The following is a 22,503-nucleotide window of genomic DNA, read 5'->3' as shown; positions in this document are numbered from 1 at the left end:
AGATGTGACAATGTTAAGTTTCTTGATCAACAACTTTACAAAGGTAGGATTTGACAGATTTTATAAAAAGGCGAACCAAGGGTTTTCGGAGCGTGCGTGCGTAGTATCATATGTAAACGGGCTTCTAGATCGAAGTTCATGTGAATCGAGTAAGGAAAATGGCTCGAAATTTGGCAAATCGCTCATTTGGTGAGTGTTTGTGTGTTTTTGTTGTGTTGCGCATTCAAAAAGAGAATTGAGCATCATTTAATTAGATCAACACGCACCGTGCGTATTGCTTAAATTTTAGTGGATTGTACGAGTAAAAACAAAAGTCTCGGATAAATGTTCGGAAACATGCACCACGCAACTACCAACACGTATCATGCATGGTATGTGAGAGACATTAATTACAAAAATAAAGGGATAAATGATAATGGTGTTATAATAATAATAATAATATAGATATGGATAGTCAATTTTGGTGTATACATATAGTCAATTTTGGTACACAAAGTATGTATTTTTATATTGAGATTTTAGGCTATAAATACTCATGAATGCAAGCATTAAACTTGCACCATTTCTCACACTTACAAAGTGTTTCTTTCTTTCTCTCCATTATCATCTTTGTTCTTACACTTCATTATTAGTATTCTAAATCAAGAATCAAATCACTAAAGGTAGTTATAAGCCTACTGAATTATAACACGTTATCAGCACGATAATCTTAATACTAAATATGGTTGGCTCTGCCACCAAAATGATATATGGTCGGTTATACCACCAAAATGATATATGGTCGGTTATACCACCAAAATGATATATGGTCGGTTATACCACCAGAATGATATAGGTCGGTTATACCACCTGAAAAAATATATGGTCGACACTGTCGCCAAATTTTCATTTATGTTTACTAATATTTATATTTTTGTTATATAACATTTATTTATGATTGCTTACACATGGTCGACACTGTCACCTACTTATCATTTATGTTATATTAAATTTATGTTTAATGTTTATATACTTATGAATATAAATTGACTCTAATTTATCATGATGTTTGTTTTAATTTTTGATAATAGAAAATGTCGAATCTGGAAAAGCTTAAATTTACTCCTTTAGAATCAACTGGAAACAACTACATGCCATGGGTTATAAAAGTAAAAATGCATCTTAAATCAATGGGCATTCTTGAAACCATAAATGAAAACAACACTTGTTCTGAAAAAGAACAAGCTACGGCATGTTGCTTTATTCATCAACATATTGATGAATGCTTACAAAATAATTATGTGACTGTAGAAGATCCCCATGTTTTATGGGAAGGTCTCAAAAGCAGATTCAATAATCAAAGAGAAATTTTACTTCCAGCTGCAATGGAACAATGGAGAACATTAAGGTTCCAAGACTTTAAGAAAGTAAATGAATACAGCTCAGCTCTGTATAATACATGTTCACAACTTAAATTCTGTGGACATGAAATTAGTGATGCAGACATGATGGAGAAAACTTTCTCCACAATGAATGCTGCAAACATCACAGTGCAAAGAAATTTGAAAATCACTAAAGTTCAATATGAATTTTGCTGGAATACAACATCAATCAAGTGGTGGAGATCTCTGTATAGCAGACAGTGGAACTACACACACTATACTTAAATCCGAGAAATATTTTATTGATCTAAAACCAACGGAAGGAACTATACATACAATATCAGGACCTGCTAACTTGATAAAAGGGATAGGAAAGGCAAATTTCATACTACCAAATGGTACAAAATTTTTAATAAATGATGCCTTATTTTCTCCCAAGTCAAGCAGAAATTTATTGAGTTTCTCCGACATATACCTTAACGGGTATGATTATCAGTCAGTGACAACAGAAAATGAGAAATATTTAAGTATCACTGACAAGAGTCATGTGGTTGAAAAACTGCCAAGACTTAGTTCTGGATTACATTATACACATATAAATGTACCAGAAATACATATGGTAGTTAACGAAAAATATATTGATCCTGGTGTATTCAGTTTATGGCATAACAGATTAGGCCATCCAGGATCAACAATGATGAAAAGGATTATTGAATGTACTCATGGACATCCACTAAAGGATAGAAAAATCCATCATGATACAATGGTTCCATGTACATCTTGCTCTCTTGGAAAATTGATAACTAGACCCTCACCACTTAAGGTTGAGAAAGAATCACCAATGTTTCTTGAAAGAATTCAAGGTGATATATGTGGACCAATTCATCCACCATGTGGACCATTTAGATATTTCATGGTTCTAATAGACGCATCTAGCAGATGGTCTCATGTTTGTCTGTTATCAAGCCGTAATGTGGCATTTGCAAAATTTCTTGCCCAAATTATTAAATTGAGAGCTCATTTTCCTGATTACACCATTAAAAGGGTGAGACTTGATAATGCTGGTGAATTTACATCTCAAGCATTTAATGACTATTGCATGTCTATAGGAATTGTTGTTGAACATTCTGTTGCTCATGTGCATACACAAAATGGTTTAGCCGAGTCATTGATTAAACGTTTACAGTTAATCGCTAGACCATTGATAATGAGAACAAAACTCCCTGTATCTATATGGGGTCATGCAATTTTACATGCTGCTGCATTGATTCGCATCAGACCAAGTGCAAGTCATAAATATTCCCCCCTACAACTTGCTTTTGGTCAAGAGCCAAATATTTCCCATCTTAGAACATTTGGTTGTGCAGTGTATGTTCCAATTGCGACACCACAACGTACAAAAATGGGTCCTCAAAGGAGGTTGGGAATATATGTTGGATATGAAACATCTTCAATATTAAGGTATATTGAACCTATGACAGGTGACGTTTTTACAGCACGTTTTGCTGATTGTCATTTTAATGAAACATTGTTCCCTAGATTAGGGGGAGAAATGAAAAATAAAGAAAATGATGTTTCATGGTGTGAACCTCAATTAAAGTATCTTGATCCTCGCACAAAAGAATGCGAGACAGAAGTTCAAAAGATAATGCATATACAAGAACTTGCAAATCAATTGCCTGATGCATTTACAGATACAAAAACGGTGACAAAATCATATATACCAGCAGTAAATACTCCAGCTCGAATTGAAATTCCAAAAGCTGGCAATAACGTCACTCATGAATCTTTGCCACGTCAGAAACGTGGAAGACCAATCGGTTCAAAGGATAAAAATCCTCGAAAAAGAAAATCAGCTGATAATGAAGTAAAAGAAAGTGTTCAAGAAGAACCACAAATCAGTACTCCTACTGCAGAGGAGATTGATGATGTCAATACAGAAATTGCAATCAATTATGCATATTCAAAAATATTATGGAACCGAAATGAAATGAAAAATCTTGATGAGAAATTTTCATTTAATGTTGCATATGACATCATGAATAATGATGATGATCCAGAACCAACATCTATGGTTGAATGTCAAAATAGACATGATTGGGCTCAATGGAAAGAAGCAATACGAGCTGAATTAGAATCACTCAATAAAAGAAAAGTTTTCGGATCCATCATTCTCACTCCTAAAGATGTGAAACCTGTAGGATACAGATGGATTTTTGTCCGAAAAAGAAATGAGAAAAATGAAGTTACAAGGTATAAAGCTAGACTTGTAGCTCAAGGTTTTTCTCAAAGACCGGGAATTGATTATGAAGAAACTTATTCTCCTGTTATGGATGCAATTACTTTTAGGTACTTAATCAGTCTGGCAGTTTCTAAAAATTTAGAAATGCATCTCATGGATGTTGTGACTGCTTATCTATATGGATCACTTGATAGTGATATATATATGAAGATACCTGAAGGATTTAAGGTACCAGAAGCATCAAATGCAAAACCCAAAGAAATGTATTCGATTAAATTACAAAGATCTTTATATGGGTTAAAACAATCGGGACGTATGTGGTATAACCGATTAAGTGATTACTTGATAAGCAAAGGGTATACAAATAATCTTACTTGCCCTTGTGTTTTCATTAAGAAAACAACATCCGGATATGTGATCATAGCTGTTTATGTTGATGATCTTAACATCATAGGTACAAATAAAGAGATCCATGAAGCCATTCAACTTCTAAAGAAAGAATTTGAAATGAAAGATCTCGGAAAAACCATGTATTGCCTTGGTTTACAAATTGAGCATATGCCTAATGGTTTACTTGTACATCAAACAACATATACTGAAAAGATTTTGAAACGTTTCAATATGGACAAGGCAAAACCATTAAGTACTCCTATGGTTGTTAGATCACTCAATGTTGAAGCTGATCCATTTCGTCCATGTGAAGATCAAGAAGACATTCTTGGACCAGAAGTACCATATCTTAGTGCAATTGGAGCTCTTATGTATCTTACAAATTGTACAAGACCTGACATTTCTTTTGCAGTTAATTTGTTGGCAAGGTTCAGCTCTGCTCCTACCAAAAGACACTGGAATGGGATCAAACACATATTTCGATACCTTCGAGGAACTACTGATTTAGGATTATTTTATTCTAACGAATCAAAACAAGATTTGGTTGGTTATGCAGATGCAGGTTATTTATCTGATCCACATAAAGCTAAATCTCAAACTGGATATGTATTCCTAAATGGAGGTACTGCAATATCATGGCGTTCTCAAAAACAAACACTTGTTGCTACATCGTCAAATCATGCCGAAGTGATTGCATTACATGAAGCTACTCGAGAATGTTTTTGGTTGAGATCAATGACACAACTCATTACTGATTCTTGTGGACTAGAACGCGATAAAAGTCCAACAACTATCTATGAAGATAATGCAGCTTGCATAGCACAGATGAAAGAAGGGTATATCAAAAGTGACCGAACAAAACACATACCACCTAGATTCTTCTCATACACTCAAAATCTCATTAAGGACAACCAGATTGAAATGAGATATGTGCAATCTAGCAAAAACTCTGCTGATCTTTTCACGAAAGCACTTCCAACTGCTATTTTCAGAACACACGTTCATAACATTGGCATGAGACATGTTCAAAAGATGTAACAGCTGAAGCGATGTCTACTTGAGGGGGAGTCAACTCCATGCTGCACTCTTTTTCCCTTAGCTAAAGTTTTTTCCCACTGGGTTTTCTTTAGCAAGGTTTTTAACGAGGCAGTAATTTATAGTTGATCTTCAACAAAATAAAATTGCTATCCAAGGGGGAGTGTTATAATAATAATAATAATATAGATATGGATAGTCAATTTTGGTGTATACATATAGTCAATTTTGGTACACAAAGTATGTATTTTTATATTGAGATTTTAGGCTATAAATACTCATGAATGCAAGCATTAAACTTGCACCATTTCTCACACTTACAAAGTGTTTCTTTCTTTCTCTCCATTATCATCTTTGTTCTTACACTTCATTATTAGTATTCTAAATCAAGAATCAAATCACTAAAGGTAGTTATAAGCCTACTGAATTATAACAAATGGTATACACTTTGAAATTTAGGGGCATTTTGACCAATTTTCCTTAAAAGTTTTGTTCAACTGCATTTTTGTGTGTGTGGATTTATGGGCTTCTATTTGTGTGTTGGATTAAAGTTTTGTTCATGGGCCTGTTTTTGTAAAGGTCTCGCTTGGGTGTTTGCTAAGCTAAGCTTGATACCTCAACTTCAAAAAAATGCCACCTGGCGAAAGCATTTGAGTCACACGCTCACTTTTTCAGTCGGTTACCCACACAAACAAACAAAAGCACTCATTTCCTCCAATTCCAAATTCTCAAAAATGCGTAATCGGAGATATTTAGCCACCAGCGACGAAGATGAAGAAGACGTCGCTCCACCGGAGAAACTGAATCTAACTCAACGGAGAAGAAAGCGCATGGAATTCTACGACGAAGATGACGAAGAAGAAAAACAAGTAGAAGCAATCAAACAGTTAACAAAACCTAAACGAGATAATAAAAAACGTAACGACGATAAGAAAGAAGATTCACCGCCACCGCCGGTGAACGAAGATGAAGAAGTACCGGTGGAAGACGCGACGCCGATCGGTGACGTCATTAGGGTTTCAGGCAAGGGCAAAACGAGGCGGAATCATTATAAGTCGTTTGAATATGACGGACTTACTTACGAGCTTGTGAGTTTTTGTTTTCCGCTTCCTCTTTTTTCAATCTATAAGCACTATTATCAATTACAGTAGTATTAATCAAAAAATAAAATTGGGCGAGTTTGTTTATGTGTTTTGCTGGCATTTCGAATTGCGGAGTGAACTGTGGTGATTATTATGTGGATACTAGCAATTTGCAGTGTTAACTGTTAAACATCCAATTGTAATTTGAGGTTTCTAGGGTTTGCAATTACTAGAAGATTGTGAGATTTGGCTATGGGTTTGATTTAATTATTGGTAAAATTATCGGTAACTAAAAATGAAATGCTAAACTAATGTTAGTATGTAAGGTTACCTTAATTGATTCAGTTCTTAGTTTGCAGCCTTTTACCTTCCTTTTGTAGGTCATGGTTCTATGGTAGATAATTGGAATGCTAAATAAATCTAATGACGGTCGTATTACACAAGAATTATTTTATGTATTTATCTGTGTAAAGGATTAAACGCCTACAACATCCTATATCAGTTGTCACACACTTACACCTTTACCCTCTGTAAATCTTCTTCGATGCTAAAGTTACCTAGTTTTTACATATACTATGCATGATTTCCAAGTCAATGGTGCAAGATGACTGTGAATATGATTTTTTTCCCCTTAAAGTTTATCGTGGCAATAAGTCTATAATAAGTAACAAACCATATAGTGATGCATCATGTATGTATTTTCATGTATATAGGCTTCTCTTTAACTATTTGTACATGATGTTTTGTATCTAAGTTCTTCCAAGTTAAACTCGTGCCATGTTCTAGTTTGTAGAATGTTCTTGAATGTAAGTTATATTATCATTGAATACTTTACACTTGACTATTTATTAATTGTTCCGTCTTAGTACGTTTACAGGAGGATTCTGTGCTTTTGGTTGCCGACACTGAAACACCAAACAAGAAGCCATATGTCGCTATCATAAAGGTATTCCATTTTTTCTTAATTCTATTAACAATGTTTTTTCATCTCTTATGCTGTTGTGAAACTGAAAGTTAAATATTGGTTATTAATAGGATGTCACCGAGACAAAAGATGGTAATGTGATGGTAAACGGACAATGGTTTTATAGACCCGAAGAGGCCGAAAAGAAAAACGGTGGAAATTGGCAATCAAATGATACACGTGAGCTGTTTTATAGTTTCCATAGGGATGAGGTCCCAGCCGAATCTGTAATGCACAAATGTGTAGTACATTTCATACCCGCAAACAAACAGATCCCGAGTCGTAAAGTGCATCCCGGATTTATAGTCCGAAAGGTATACGACACAACAGATAAACGTCTATTCAATCTCACAGACAAAGATTATGAAGACCACATGCAACATGAGATTGATATTCTTGTTCAAAAAACTATGTCTCGAATAGGAGAACTTCCTGATATTAAAATTAATGAAGATACTGTGAATACAGAAGATCAATTCAAAAGTAAAAGGTTGATGAGGAGAAAGAGTATGTTATCGCTAGATGTTACTAGAGATGATGATGTAAGCAACAAGTCTGGTGGGCCATTGTCAAGGTCTGAAACACCTGGAAGTTGTAATAGTATTGCTTCGGAGTATTATAATATTCTGGTGAAGTTTGATGCTGTCACGCGTGATCACTATCGTGATAAATGGTTAGAGAAACTTCTAGAAGCTGTACAATATGTATGCAATAATGTAGATGGCAGTCAGAGTGTTGGGAAGGAAGATAATGTAAGCTTCCATTTTTATGTTACTGGTATTTAATTTAATTTAATGATTTAATAAATCTGCATTATAATAATTTACTATGTGGCAGAATGGAACTGGATTACCTATGTGGCCCGACGATGCTGTTCGTGCTGTAACTGCACTTGAGTTAGCCTCACAAGAGTCTTTATCTTCGGATCATCAGAAATATAACCAAAAGATGAGGCAGCTATGTTTTAATCTTAAGGTAAGCACAATTTTATTATAATAATTATTTATGTTTAAGTACAATTATCTATCCTTGATATAAAACATTCATGTTATCGTTTATGATTGAAGTTGTCTATTTTCTCTTGTCATCTGATCGTGTATGTGTGGAAACACTTGCAGAAAAACGCACAACTAGCTCTTCGTCTCTTAAAGGGAGAATTAGAAGCTTCAAAAATTTTGAGCATGTCTCCTATTGAGTTGAAGGTATGTATCACTGTTGTATAATTCAGCCGACCCATCCGTTTGGGGACTAGTCCGTCCCGACTCGCTCAAGAACGCCCTAAAAGTCGGTCAACGCAAAAAAGTCGGGTCAAAGTCGGGCTGAATCACCCGAATCGGGTCTGAGTCGGCCTACTTCAGTGTTAGGTCGAAAATTCTATATTTTTTAAAATTAGATTTGTGCCATATGTGATATATCTATATATCTATGCTTGAAATATTTATGAATTATGGTTGATATATTTATATGTGATATATATGCTTAATTTATTCATTACTAAATAGTCAGCGTTGGTCAACTGTCGATTCTTCCTGTCTCGTCCTTAACTTGACCGACTCGTCCCTCCAAGGTCCCGACCGACTCGTCCCGACTCGCGACTTTTACAACCTTGGTATGAATAGATAAGAACAGAATAAAGGAAATTTATTCTTCGCCTGGCTATCTATATGTTATAAAATGTATCAATTCATATTTGATATTAATTTTTTTACGTCCTTTTGAGGTTCTCGTTTTCAAATCTGACATCGAGAAACATGTTCGCGATTCTTTTTTTTTTTCTACGTCTACTTGTAGGAAGGATTAACTGCAGAGGAAATAGCAAGCAAAGAGCCCGAAGAGGATACACAAGTGCAGGTAAAAAAAATTTAAATTTCTCTTATCTATATGTGTGTATTTGTTCATTTGTAGCATCTATTTATGTTTGTAATTCTGATTAAATGATCTTACTTGTCATATATCTGTGCAGATGACAGATGCTCGATGTAAAAGATGCACAGAGAAAAAAGTGCGCTTGATAGAGATAATATCAGGTGGACATGGTGATCGATACCAGGTTCATACTCGATGCCATAAACTTCGTTTATATAAGATTACAAATCACCATTCTTTATTGATTCTTTTAATTAATGTTTGCAGCTTGAGTGTACTGCATGTGGTAACATGTGGTATGCATCTAGGGATGAGGCGTCAACCCTAACAATAGACGGGCCCAGCTCAAAGACGGTAGGCACTGCACCATGGGCCACTGCTAAGTTTGAAGATGTTGAAAAGAAGTTGGTTAGCCCTCGTGACAACCCTTTGGTGAATGGGTCTTTTAAAAAGGCGACCGAGCCTTATGTAACTGTACCCGAAAGACAGAAGTCGTTCAACAAGTCTACTACTGAAGAGCATGACAACCCGCCACCACCAACTGATCCTGTAGTTTAGTCTGGTGGTTTGAATCATGTGGTAAATTTTAATGTAGATGTTTAAAAACTGTAGTCAGTGAAAGAGTTATAAAACCGTATGTAAACTGTTTCGTACAATTTGATAGGATTTTAATTTCATGGATACATAATAGATAGTTATCGGAAACTAAAAAAAATTGGTGTGCTTTATGTAGTTAAATAATCAACGGAATATTTGTACTCATGGTCATTATCTTTGGTCATTGCTGCAAGTTTTATATAGATTGTAAATTCTTAGTAATAGCCCATTGATGGGTCATGCGGTTTGGGTAATTGGTCAAAATGGATTTGGGTTAAATGTTAACTTCTAGTATGGGTGGAAATGGTGGATGCTTATATGTTTTTTAATCTACGGGTTGAAAAGTAGAATCTGTGTATATAAGAGGTGAACCAAAAATGATGTAAATGGTCCACATTTTGTTAAGATTGGGTTGCTATCTGATATTGATTATTGTGTTCTACTTTTGTCTGTGTTTCATACCACATCCTTGACAACTTGTTACATAATTTTGTTCAACTTTGAACATGGTTTGAAAGTTGAGGTAGGTACATCGTCTTTTCATCTTTAGTAGCGTAGTGCATCACTTTTATGAAAATAGAGTTGGCCGATAAATATATCCACCTAATTACGAGTTTCTAGTCTATAATTATCTATAGTTGTTTTGTTGTGCAATCAAATACAAATTATCACAACATACCATGACCATTGTTTGTAGTTGATTTGTAAAACCGTTAACAACGGCGTCTTTGCTTGTTTACCATGTTTTTTTCACATAGAATGACAACGCTCGGTCTATATTCAGTCTCAGTGGAGGAAGTCTAATGACTTATAATTGGTGAGATAACGATGGCTTTCTATAGTGTGGTAGATGACGTGTTAACCTACTTAGTTGCCAACTCAAAAAATGTACTGATTACATGAACAAATTATCAAATACATTGTCGTATTTTGGATATGTTTTTTTTTTGAAAGGCAAACAATTTTATTAGCACGAAGAAAATTACAAAGCTACGTCCCCTCATAAACAGCAGGGACGCCACACGACACGATACATCAATACGAGTACACGAGAACAAAAGACATGGTTGCTAAGCGAGCAACCTTCTATCCTAGAGCTTTGCATATTAAATCTAAAACAAGCATAGTGCGAACACAATTCAGGTTAAGTGAGGTAAACAGAAGGTTTCGACATCCATGTTAACCACTCCAAGCCTTTCCCTTTTGCACGATTAGCAATCCACAAGAACGAAATAGATTGTATTTCGTTGAAGATCATCGAGGCACTCCAAGGTTTACCTTGGAATACTACTTTGTTGCGATGTTTCCAAATACAATATAAAGTAATCCATTTCAAAGCTTAAATAAATAAAGCGAGATAATATTTGGATATGTTTTTAATAAAATGAATGTTTCAGTTTACGAATGTCATGACATGGATAGATTATAGTCATTTGGACATGCTTTCACATTTTGAAATTCTATATATTACTCCGTATTACTTGTTTAATAATTCAATAACTAGTTAATAGACCCGTGAAATCACGGGTTGGTTAAAGATTTACTCCGTATTTTCTATAACTTTGATTCTTTGAATATACATTCTGTTCTACCGGTCATTATTATAACTTTAAACTTTGAATATATTATCACATAAAGATGTAATGTAATTCATATGTATCAACTTCTAATATTGTGCTCGGTACTAATTAAACATTAAAGCAAGTGAGTCTAAAAACAAACAGATATTAAGAAGAAATATTACAAAGTAAAATCAAAACTTTCACCCAACATTTTGCCATTCACATCCTTCATCCAAAACAACCCCAAATACTGTTTTATGAGATATTATCACCTCCATATTTGACCAAACCATCCTAACAACGGAGTTTAACAATAACGAAACATCACATCAAGTCAAAAGTATGTGTCAACTGGAGTAAAATATGAACATCTATTGTACCAACCTTTAGATGAAATATACAAAATCAAACGCCCGTCCGTACCTTCTAATTCAATTCTCAGCCTTGTCGATTATTAAATTTCAAGCTTCAATGCCACAGCAAGCACACCATTTCTAAAAACACCACAACTTAAACTAATTAGCAAACCCAGATTTTTCAACTTAATTTACACATCTCTCATGTGTAGGCTCATCGAGTCATTGGTGATTCTGGCAATATTCGAATCACCAATCACACTTGCATCCTTGGTAGCCTACTGTTGGGCATCATTGAAGTACGCTGCAATCACAACCAAAAACTAAAAAAATCAACTGTTTGTACATATGCAATTAAAGAAAGTAGTGATAAATACATTTCAACTATATATAATTAGCTAACATTTATTTTCCATTTCCAACATGAAACTGAGCCAAGTACTTTGCATCAATATAAACGATTTACCATTAAAAACACCATTTCGCCAAGCAAATGAGAAGCACACAAACTATATCTATAATTCTGCCCCTACTAAAGCGACTTTGACCCATCTTTGACCCAACTTTTGACCGTTGCAACGGCCGCCGCAACCGCCACATTAATAAGACAATGTTACTTCCAACCTCTAAACCTATGTATAATGGATTTAGCAACTTCAATGTTTTGTGCAACAATCCATCCTATGTTGAACTTTTGCAGATGCCCACAATGACCATAATTTAACTTTATTGCCCATAAATAGAAAACATAAAAAACGGTCACTGAAGCAACTAAATTACCAAGAAATGAGAGCTAACAATTTGTGTAGAAAACGGAACACTTCCATTATCAAGAAATGAGAGCATGTAACAGTACCAAAAGAATATGCCATTGAATCTTCAACAAAGTTGATAGGTTCATTAATCTGCAACATAGTTGATAACAAACTAATCAAAATTAATGGTAAAATATAGATTCGTACATAAATAACTAAATATCTAAAAATTATCACCTACATTATTAAAGGTATGAAAACTCACAAAACTAAACTTAATGATAAACTTAATATAGATCACATTCTAAAACATTATCGGGTATTATGTATTGCTGCAGAATTTTTTTTATAGAAAAAATAGAAAGGCGAAGATATGCTTACTGCTGTTTGTTAAACCAAGTTCAGTAGTTAACACATAAGTACTTCTGGATCAGCTTTCAATTGCTTTCTGACAAAAATGGAAACAAAGACACCAAGATTAGTGACCTTGACAAATCTATATTTAGATAGAAGTGGTACATGTCTAATTAAACAAATTAGTGCATTACAAATATTTTAGGGACCATTAAGCTACCTAAATGTGTATACCTTGTAAATTAACTGTGCTTCAATGACTGAGAAATCCCTTTTGCTAGTAGTAGTTTTTTTTTAATGGAGGTAGTTTATAGTAATTTCAAACATCGCATACATAATTTCCCTAATTGAGAATCTGTAAAATTACTCTAATCAGTATCATGAGACTCCTCATTTACATCAATTGATAATCCCAAATTAGCTACGAAATATATCTTTTGATTACATTACCGAACAAACCTTTATACCAGCAGCTAATGCATCTAATATACTATCTAAGCTAATAAGTGATTCATATGGGATATATGGACAAACTTATTGGTACCTCACCACTTTTGTGGAGTTTAAGTCAAAAGAGATTTAAAATTAAGATGTTGGTTCTGTTAGTGCTCACCAAACCTCATTTCCTGCCTATTGCCAACACATAAATATTAAATATAATTAAGAATAATTACTTTTTGATTAGATTATTTTACTTGTGTTACAGATGTATAAAGAGTAATACATTTAAATTGTTTACAAATAATTCATAACAGGAATAGGAATAGAGAATGCAGGTAATAGTGTATCTTACTTCTTTGCTCTCCTGTAGATCAAAACTTGCAACCAATAACTATGAAGCTGGTTCAAAATTTAGCCATAATACTTTGATTCTTCTTCTGCTTCATGCTTCAAACGACAAATCAAAAGCCTGCATCAAATACATAAATGAAGTCTTAGCCAGTTTATCTAACATATTTAACTTAATTGATCTCAATAAACACATTAAACAACTTGACCTTAACAAACTTGTTAAACCAATTGATCTTAAAACTTTATAATTTGTTGAAATCAATTAATAAAAATTTATATTAAACAAATGACCTCATGCAATACATTTCATTGAGCACTGTGTGACCATAACATATCAATTATACATAAACCAAACTAATACTTACAGCCTCATCATCTTCAGATTCACTTCAGCGTCCCTTTTAGTGTAACTTTTCTTTTGGTGAAAGGTCAGATAAACAATTTAGATAAATACACAATACACAATTTGATAACACTATTTATATATAAAAATAACTTAACATTTCAACTCACTTGTTCAGTCTTATTATACATTAGCAAGCGAGAGAAGTTCATACCATAAAACTGCATTTCTCTCAGACATTTCATCAAACACGTTTTATGCACTTTCATAATGACTATTAATCTTCATTCTTTAAGCACTTGCATTTAATCTAACACCATACATATTATTCAATTCCTCTTTATAATTCGTAAAACATAATCTAGATTATATAATAAACACAATTAGGGTTATAAAAAACAAATTGATATCATCATCTATATGAAAACGTACATAAATCGTAACATACAATAAGAAGCAACAATTGAACTAATTAAAACATGAAATCGTAACTATACCAAGAAAAGAAAATGCTTACTGAAGTGAAATCGATTGTAAGTTTGAATGGCAGCATATGAAACATAAAATCCCTAAATCAAAGGGAAACATAAAATCTAACTTTATCGATTTTAGAAAAAAGGACCCTATCAGCAGCAGCGATTACAGCGACAATGGTGGCAGCCACGGTTACAGATTAGGGTTAAGGTTGGATGAAGAAGAAATTTAAGAAGAGAAAGAGAGAAGAAGAGAAGCTGCGTGTTTTTTTTTTTTATTGTGAAGGGTTTGATAAAGATGGGAGATGAAGAAGGGATTGAGTATTAATTTGAATTCTTGATTCTTGATAAGAGAGAAATCAATTGAGACGTGCAAGCAAACATCATACCGATGTAAAAATTTGACTGTGTGTCCATATATTTTTTTTTCCTATTTTTTCTTTTTCCCTTTTTAAATAATTTTTTTTTTCTTTCTATTTTTTTTTTTTCCTTTTTTTATTAATAAAATCTCTAAAAAATAATTCAAAAAGAAATTGATTTATGATGTCATGTAGATGACTTCTCCTTTTTTCTTTTCTTTTTTTGATTTTTTTATGACTTGATAAATGTTTTGTATGACATCATTTTTCTAGCCTTTTATAAGATTAGTGAAATGCTCCGTTCATATTAATTATAAACGTTTCATATTAATTAGTTTCTTTGCGAGGTTTTGACCTCTATATTAGACGTTTTTCAAATCTTGCAATCGTTTTTAAAAAAACAACCATAACCTTTATTATTGAATAAAGGTCTTAATGACATAATTTAGATTGTCTATCAAAGACAATCTCCTCAAATAAGTTTTTACACAACCCATTACAATATGATCAAATATATTACAACAAATACTCCGAATGCAAGTTTAAACAATATAAACAATTATGCCGACTCCAAATCTTGACCTTGGGTTGGCATACGACAGCGGAAGCGTTTTTAATATTCACCTAAAAATAAACATGCTTAAAACGTCAACAAAATGTTGGTGAGTCATAGGTTTAATTTCTATATAATAATCATAACATTTAATAAGTCACAAGATTTCATTTAATTAAATGCGCAGGATCATTACAACTGCAAAAATCATTCATACGATGAGTCGTCTGGTAACCAACCTTAACATAGAGCGCTTAAGATATCTGGCATCATACATTCCACTATTCAAACGTATGACAAGAACTCTTCGAAGTACTAAAGCATTTCCACTATTCGAAAATGGGGGTGGTTGGTGCCCGTAGATCTACCTTTAGGATTCGCGTCAATTAGTGTTTTTCACTAATTCTTAGGTTACCAAGCATAATAATAATAAGTACAGATATCCGGTATAACAAAACAATCGTAGAATGTAGTTCCATGAACTTGTGCTTATTTTGTAAAACATTTATAAATTTTGCATGTATTCTCATCCCAAAATAATTTAGATAGTAAAAATGGGACTATAACTCACTTGTGATGATTTCCGAATAGATGGTGATAAGACTTGGCCTTTTGACAAATTCACGAACCTAATAATAATATTCTTGTGTCAAGATATATATATATATATATATATATATATATATATATATATATATATATATATATAAAATTAATATTCCTGTTATAATATGAGTACAAAAAGTCATATGGATGATAAATTTTAGTCAACTTTGTATAGCTTGTATAGTAATATTTTACACTATAAATAAGGCCTCTATGTTAGTCTTCAAAAAACACACTTTGATATATATTTCATATATATAAACTCTCTCTCTTTTCTTACTTATATGTATAAGTCTCTACTTAGTAAATAAGCCAAAGGTAGTTATAAACTACTAAATTACAACACGTTATCAGCACGATGAGCTTAGTGTAATCAAAGGATATCTCAAACGATCACGAGTCACTAATCAAGGTATGAAATTATTAATAATTTTCAGACTTGAATATATCAAATTTTGGACTACTAACATTTTGAACCACTAATTTTTATTAAGTTCTTAGTGCATTTGTATTGTTCTTATTATATGGTTGGCTCTGCCACCTAAATTATATATGGTCGACACTGTCGCCTAACTATCATTTATGTTTTCTAACTATTATTAACTTCACTAACATTTATATTTATGTTATTTAAGTTATATATGGTCGGTTATACCACATGAATTATATTTTCTGTAATCTAACTCTTATTAACTTCACTAACATTTATATTTATGTTATTTAAGTTATATATGGTCGGTTATACCGCCTGAATTATATTTTCTGTAATCTAACTCTTATTAACTTCACTAACATTTATATTTATGTTATTTAAGTTATATATGGTCGGTTATACCGCCTGAATTATATTTTCTGTAATCTAACTCTTATTAACTTCACTAACATTTATATTTATGTTAATAAGACCTCATGATTGTACGCAACACGTCATTTGACAACACGGTACTTTATGTACGCAATACGTCATTTGACAACACGGTACCATGGGTCGAGATTAATTCCGATCAATACGAATACGATGGGGTCTTTATATGTTATCTAACATTTATGATTACTTATGCAATTAATCATTATTTATTTCATGCATACTAATATTTATTCTTAAATTTATAATCTTAAAAGTTAAAATAAGAAAAATTAGTTTGTACTTTTATTAAAAGTAAATCTTAAAAGTTAAAATACAAAAAGTAGTTTTTACTTTTATTAAAAGTAAATCTTAAAAGTTAAAATACAAAAAGTAGTTTGTACTTTTATTAAAAGTAAATCTTAAAAGTTAAAATACAAAAAGTAGTTTGTATTTTTATTAAAAGTAAATCTTAAAAGTTAAAATAAGAAAAAGTAGTTTGTACTTTTATTAAAAGTAAATCTTAAAAGTTAAAATACAAAAAGTAGTTTGTATTTTTATTAAAAGTAAATCTTAAAAGTTAAAATCAGAAAAAAAGTATTTTGTATTTTTATTAAAAGTAAATCTTAAAAGTTAAAATAAGAAAAAAAGGAATGGTAACATGGAGTAGCTTTTTGTCAAAAATGAAGTATTGAAAATGAAGTGGTCTCCTTCTATAATTAAAAAAAAATATACTTCCATCAAATGAATTTTTTTTGTGGCCGACAATTCCAAACACGAGTCAGTGTTTAGTTTATCAAGAATATCTCTTGCTTTGGTGAAAGGTCACGATCACGATATCGGGTGTTGTGAAAGAATTAAAAAATTGGTCAAGTGGCCTTTTAAAAACTAGAAAGTTTTTTTTTTAAACAAAAAGTTTTTTTATATATTTATAATTTACGGATAACGTATAAAAAAAAGGAAGTTTTTTTTTAAACAAAGAAAGTGTTTAAATGAGTTTTACAGAAAGGGGGAAAGCAAAGTAAAAAAAAAAAAAAAAAATTTTTTCCAAACTTGTCAAATGTTTTGTTAAAAACGTGACCGTTGAAAAAAGGAGGTTGAATAATAAAACTTAAAAAAAACAAATTATTTTTTTTTTAAGAGTGTGCATCAAAATGGCCCGTTTAATAATGGGGAGTTAAAAGGATAGTCAAATTGTTTCAACGAACAAGGGTTCAAATGGATGTTTCTTTAAAAAAAAAATCCGCGAGTACGGGTGATGGATCCAATGAATCCGCATCCACGACCCGCGGGTGCTATCCCTAATTGTGACAAGTACAAATCAACTAAAAGTCTAAAAGATAAATGCTCTTATAGGGACCAAATGTTCACAATAATTGCCTAAGCTAGATATGAAACAAATAGTTCATCAAGAGAAAAAAAATGCATCTAAAGCTTCTACTGAAAATTAATGTGCAAGGTACAACATATAACTATATGGTCAAATTCATTTGAGTCTTCGAAGTCACAAGTATATGATGTATATATATTACTCAATTAACAAAATAGTAAATCGAAATTAATTCATATGAATAGTAAAACGAAATTAATTAATTTACTATTCACATAAAAAGCGCATATGATGAAGAGCGCGGCGCATATGATAAAAAGCGAATATGATGAAAAGCGCAGCGCATATGATGAAAAGCGCATATGATTAAAAGCGCATATGGTGAAAAACAAAGCGCATATGATTAAAAGCGCATATGGTGAAAAACACAGCGCATATGATTAAAAGCGTATATGGTGAAAAGGATATATAATGAAAAAGCACATATGGTGATTTATGAAAAAAAAAAAAACACACATATGGTGATTAATGGAAAGCACATATAGTGATTAATGAAAAGTATATTGTGAAAAAGAATCACAAATGTTTCTTGAAAAAATTCAAGGTAAGATATATGAACCAATTCATCCATCATGTGAACCATTTTGATATTTCATGGTTCTAATAGACGCATCTAGCGGATGGTCTCATATTTGTATGTTATCAAGCCGTAATATGGCATTTGCAAAGTTTCTTGCACAAATTCTTAAATTAAGAACACATTATTCTGATTACACTATTAAAAGGATGAGACTTGATAATGCTGGTGAGTTAACATCTCAAGCATTTAATGATCATTATATATCTACAGGGATTGTTGTTGAACATCCAGTTGCTCATGTGCATACACAAAATTGGTTTAGCTGAATCAATAGATAAACGATTGCAGCTAATAACTAGACAATTGATAATGAGTACAAAACTCTCAATATTTATATGTGGACATGTAAATTTACATGCTGCGACATTAATTCGCATTATACCATGTGGAAGTCATAAATATTTTCACTTACTACTTGATTTTGGCCAAGAGCCAAATATTTTCTACCTTAGAGCATTAGTTGTGCAGTGTATGTTCCAATTATATCACCACAGCACAATAAAATGGTTTTTCAAAGAAAGATGGTAATATATTTTGGATATAAAACATCTTCAATCATAAGATATACTGAACCCATGATGGGTGATGTTTTTACAGCACGTTTTGCTGATTGTCATTTTAATAAAACATTGTTCCCTAGATTAGGGGGTGAAGTAAAAAAATAAATAAATAAAATGATGCTTCATGATGTGAACATCAATTAAGGTATATTGAACTCGCACAAAAGAATGTGAAACGAAAGTTCAAAAATAATGCATATGCAAGAACTTGCAAATTAATTACTTTATGCATTTACAGATATATAAAAAAGTGACTAAATCATATATACCAGCGATAAATGCTCCAACTCGAACTGAAATTCCAAAAGCTGGCAATAATGTCATTGTTGAGTCTTTGCTACGCATCAAACGTGGAAGATCAATTGGTTCCGAAGATAAAAATCCTCGAAAAAGAAAATCAGCTGATAATGAGGTAAAAGAAAGTGTTCAAGAAGAACCACAAATCAATATTCCTTCTGCAGAGGATATTGATAAATGTAAATACATAAATTGCGATAAATTATGCAATATTATGGAACCGAAATGAAATGAAAAATCTGGATGAAATATTTTCATATAATATTACAATGACATCATGAATAAAGATGATGATCTAGAACCAAAACCTGTCATTGAATATCAAAATAGACATGATTGAGCTCAATGGAAAGGAGAAATACGAGCTGAATTAGAATCGCTCAATAAAAGAAAAGTTTTCGGATTAATCGTTATCACTTTTAAAGATGTGAAACGTATGGGATACAAATGAATTTTTATCCGAAAAAGAAATGTGCAAATGAAGTTACAAGGCAAAACTAGACTTGTAACTCAAAATTTCCCACAAAGACCGAAAATGAATTATGAGGAAAACATATCCTCCTGTAATGGATACAATTACTTATTAGATACTTAATCAACCTGGTAGTTACTTAAATGCATCTCATGGATGTTGTAACTACTTATCTGTATGGATCACTTGATAGTGATATACATGAATATACCTGAAGGGTTTAAGGTATCATAAGCATCTAATGCAAAATCCAAGGGAATGTATTCTATTAAATCACAAAGATTTTTATATGGGTCTATACAATTGGGACGTATGTGGTATAACTGATTAAGTGATTACTTGATAAGAAAAGTGTATACATATAAACTTATTTGCACATGTGTTTTTATTATGAAAAACAATGATCGGATATATATCGTAGTTATTTATGTCAATGTTCTTAACATCATATGAACAAATAAAGAGATCTATGAAATCATTCAACTTCTAAAGAATTATTTTGAAATGAAAGATCTTGAAAAAACCAAGTATTACCTTGGAGTGCAAATTGAACATATGCCTAATGGTTAACTTGTACATTAAACAACTTATACCGAAAAATTTTAAAACATTTTTTTTAAAAAAACAAACTCATTGTTGTTAGATCACTCAATATTGACACTGATCTATTTCATCCCTGCGAAGATCATGAAAATCTTAATAGATCGGAAGTTCCATATTTTAGTGCAATTGAGGTTCTTATGTATCTTATAAATTATACAAGACCTGACATTTCTCTTGCAGTTAATTTGTTGGCAAGATTCAGCTCAACTTCTACAACAAAAAAAAAAGGACATTGAAATGGGATCAAGCAGATATTTTGATACCCTTGAGGAACTGCTGATTTAAAAGTATTTTATTCTAACGCTTAAAAACAAGATTTGGTTAATTATGTATATGCAGGTCATTCATTAAATCCTCATAAAGATAAATCTCAAACTCAGTATGTATTCCTAAATGGAGAATGCTATAAAAGACCAACAACTATCTTCACCAACAACTGTATATGAAGATAATGCAGCTTGCATAATGCAAATGAAAGAAGAGTATCAAAAGTGACAGAACAAAATATAAATGCTGACGAGGCGCCAAAGCCATAGACGGTCTAAACGGTCATAAGTTTGATGGAAACGAATGGTATGTTGGTAAGGCTCAGAAAAGACTAAAAGGGAATAGGAATTGAAATAAGGGTTTAAGCAAACCATGAAGGAGACTGTAGACAAGTCACAAGGGCTAAACTTGTACATAAAAGATTTAGATGATAAAGTTTCAGATGAAAACCTCATATTCTTCTCATATAAGACAACCAGATTAAAATGAGATACGTTCAATTAACAACTCTGCTGATCTTTATACCAAAGCACTGTCAACCGCTGTTTTCAGAACACACGTTCACAATATTGGCATGGAGCAAGTTCAAAATATGTGACGACTCAGCGATGTCTACTTGAGGGGGAGTCAACTCTACACTGCACTCTTTTTCCCTTGACTAAAGTTTTTATCCCACTGGGTTTTTCTTTAGCAAGGTTTTTAATGAGACAGTACTAGTTGCACTCTAATAAAATTGGTCATCCAAGGGGGAGTGTTATAATATGAGTACAAAAAGTCATATGGATGATAAATTTTAGTCAACTTTGTATAGCTTGTATAGTAATATTTTTCACTATAAATAAGGCCTCTATGTTAGTCTTCAAAAAACACACTTTGATATATATTTCATATATATAAACTCTCTCTCTTTTCTTACTTATATGTATAAGTCTCTACTTAGTAAATAAGCCAAAGGTAGTTATAAACTACTAAATTACAACAATTCCATACTTAAGATACTTGTGATAATTTTAATTGTCCATTGTTAGTAGTCTAACGTTCGTAGTCCAATAGTCCAATAGTCCAACAGTATAAATACATATATAAATATAAATGCGTATATTGTGTTAGAATTCACTAACACTATAATATATTGTCTTAATATAATAAGACACATAATATGTATATTGTCTGAAGCAATCCGCGACCCATTGTATACATGTCTCAGGCTCGATCACAACTCAAAGTATATAATATTTTGGAATCCACTTCGACCCACAGCTAACTCGAGATTACTGCCAATGGTGTCTAATAGTTCGTTCCAATAATATATATAGAAGAAGTCAAAATGATATGTCAAAACTTTGTATATGAATCCACGGTGATCAAGTCATATATATATATGGTGCCTTACGATCTTTATTAAGACTATAATATATTGTCGTAAAACTTAATCACGACTATTATAAATTGTATTTCCATAAGTTCGGGAACAAGACATGTATAAATACATGTAGGATACATGGTAAGTTAGCTAGGATAAGGTTAGCATCCATTTTTATTAATCAAAACCGTAGCTAAAAACAAACAAAAATATTCAATTTTGTTTTACCCATAATTTCTTCGTTACAAATTCGTTTTGAGTGATTCGACTTGCCATGATTTTGTATCGAACCATTATTTATTAATCTAAACAGAAAAAGTATATGTTTATAGTCGAAAATACAGCTTAGGTGTCAAATACAAGAAGATAGTCATATCCGTCGTAAGAACGACATCTTGATGAATCTTTTGAAAAACATGCTTCCAATTAGAGTTTAA

The 22,503-nt window shown here is 32.2% G+C and overlaps 1 protein-coding gene and 1 long non-coding RNA gene across 3 annotated transcripts; one reads left to right on the top strand and one right to left on the bottom strand.

The window, feature by feature from the left end:
- Positions 1 to 5,702: 5,702 nt before the first annotated feature.
- Positions 5,703 to 9,682, top strand: LOC139863288 (protein REPRESSOR OF VERNALIZATION 1-like). Its single transcript, XM_071851923.1, has 8 exons — positions 5,703 to 6,116; positions 6,988 to 7,056; positions 7,146 to 7,826; positions 7,912 to 8,049; positions 8,193 to 8,276; positions 8,866 to 8,925; positions 9,038 to 9,124; positions 9,208 to 9,682. Exons 1-8 carry the CDS (start codon positions 5,763 to 5,765, stop codon positions 9,496 to 9,498), a joined length of 1,764 nt encoding a protein of 587 aa, XP_071708024.1. The 5' UTR covers positions 5,703 to 5,762; the 3' UTR covers positions 9,499 to 9,682.
- Positions 9,683 to 11,220: 1,538 nt separating this feature from the next.
- Positions 11,221 to 13,749, bottom strand: LOC139863278 (uncharacterized). Of its 2 annotated transcripts, XR_011764421.1 has the most exons (5): positions 13,722 to 13,749; positions 13,358 to 13,474; positions 12,592 to 12,658; positions 11,922 to 12,360; positions 11,221 to 11,759 (listed from the first exon to the last, which is right to left on the bottom strand). It is a non-coding gene; the product is annotated as an uncharacterized lncRNA (long non-coding RNA). The 2 variants fall into 2 exon arrangements; XR_011764420.1 differs by having other exon boundaries at positions 11,221 to 12,360.
- Between the last annotated feature and the right edge of the window lie 8,754 nt (positions 13,750 to 22,503).

This window comes from Rutidosis leptorrhynchoides, chromosome 1 (genome assembly GCF_046630445.1).
Source record: "Rutidosis leptorrhynchoides isolate AG116_Rl617_1_P2 chromosome 1, CSIRO_AGI_Rlap_v1, whole genome shotgun sequence".
NCBI lineage: Eukaryota > Viridiplantae > Streptophyta > Magnoliopsida > Asterales > Asteraceae > Rutidosis > Rutidosis leptorrhynchoides.
Note: the sequence above shows the minus strand (reverse complement) of the source record. Positions and strands in the feature narration are given on the sequence as shown.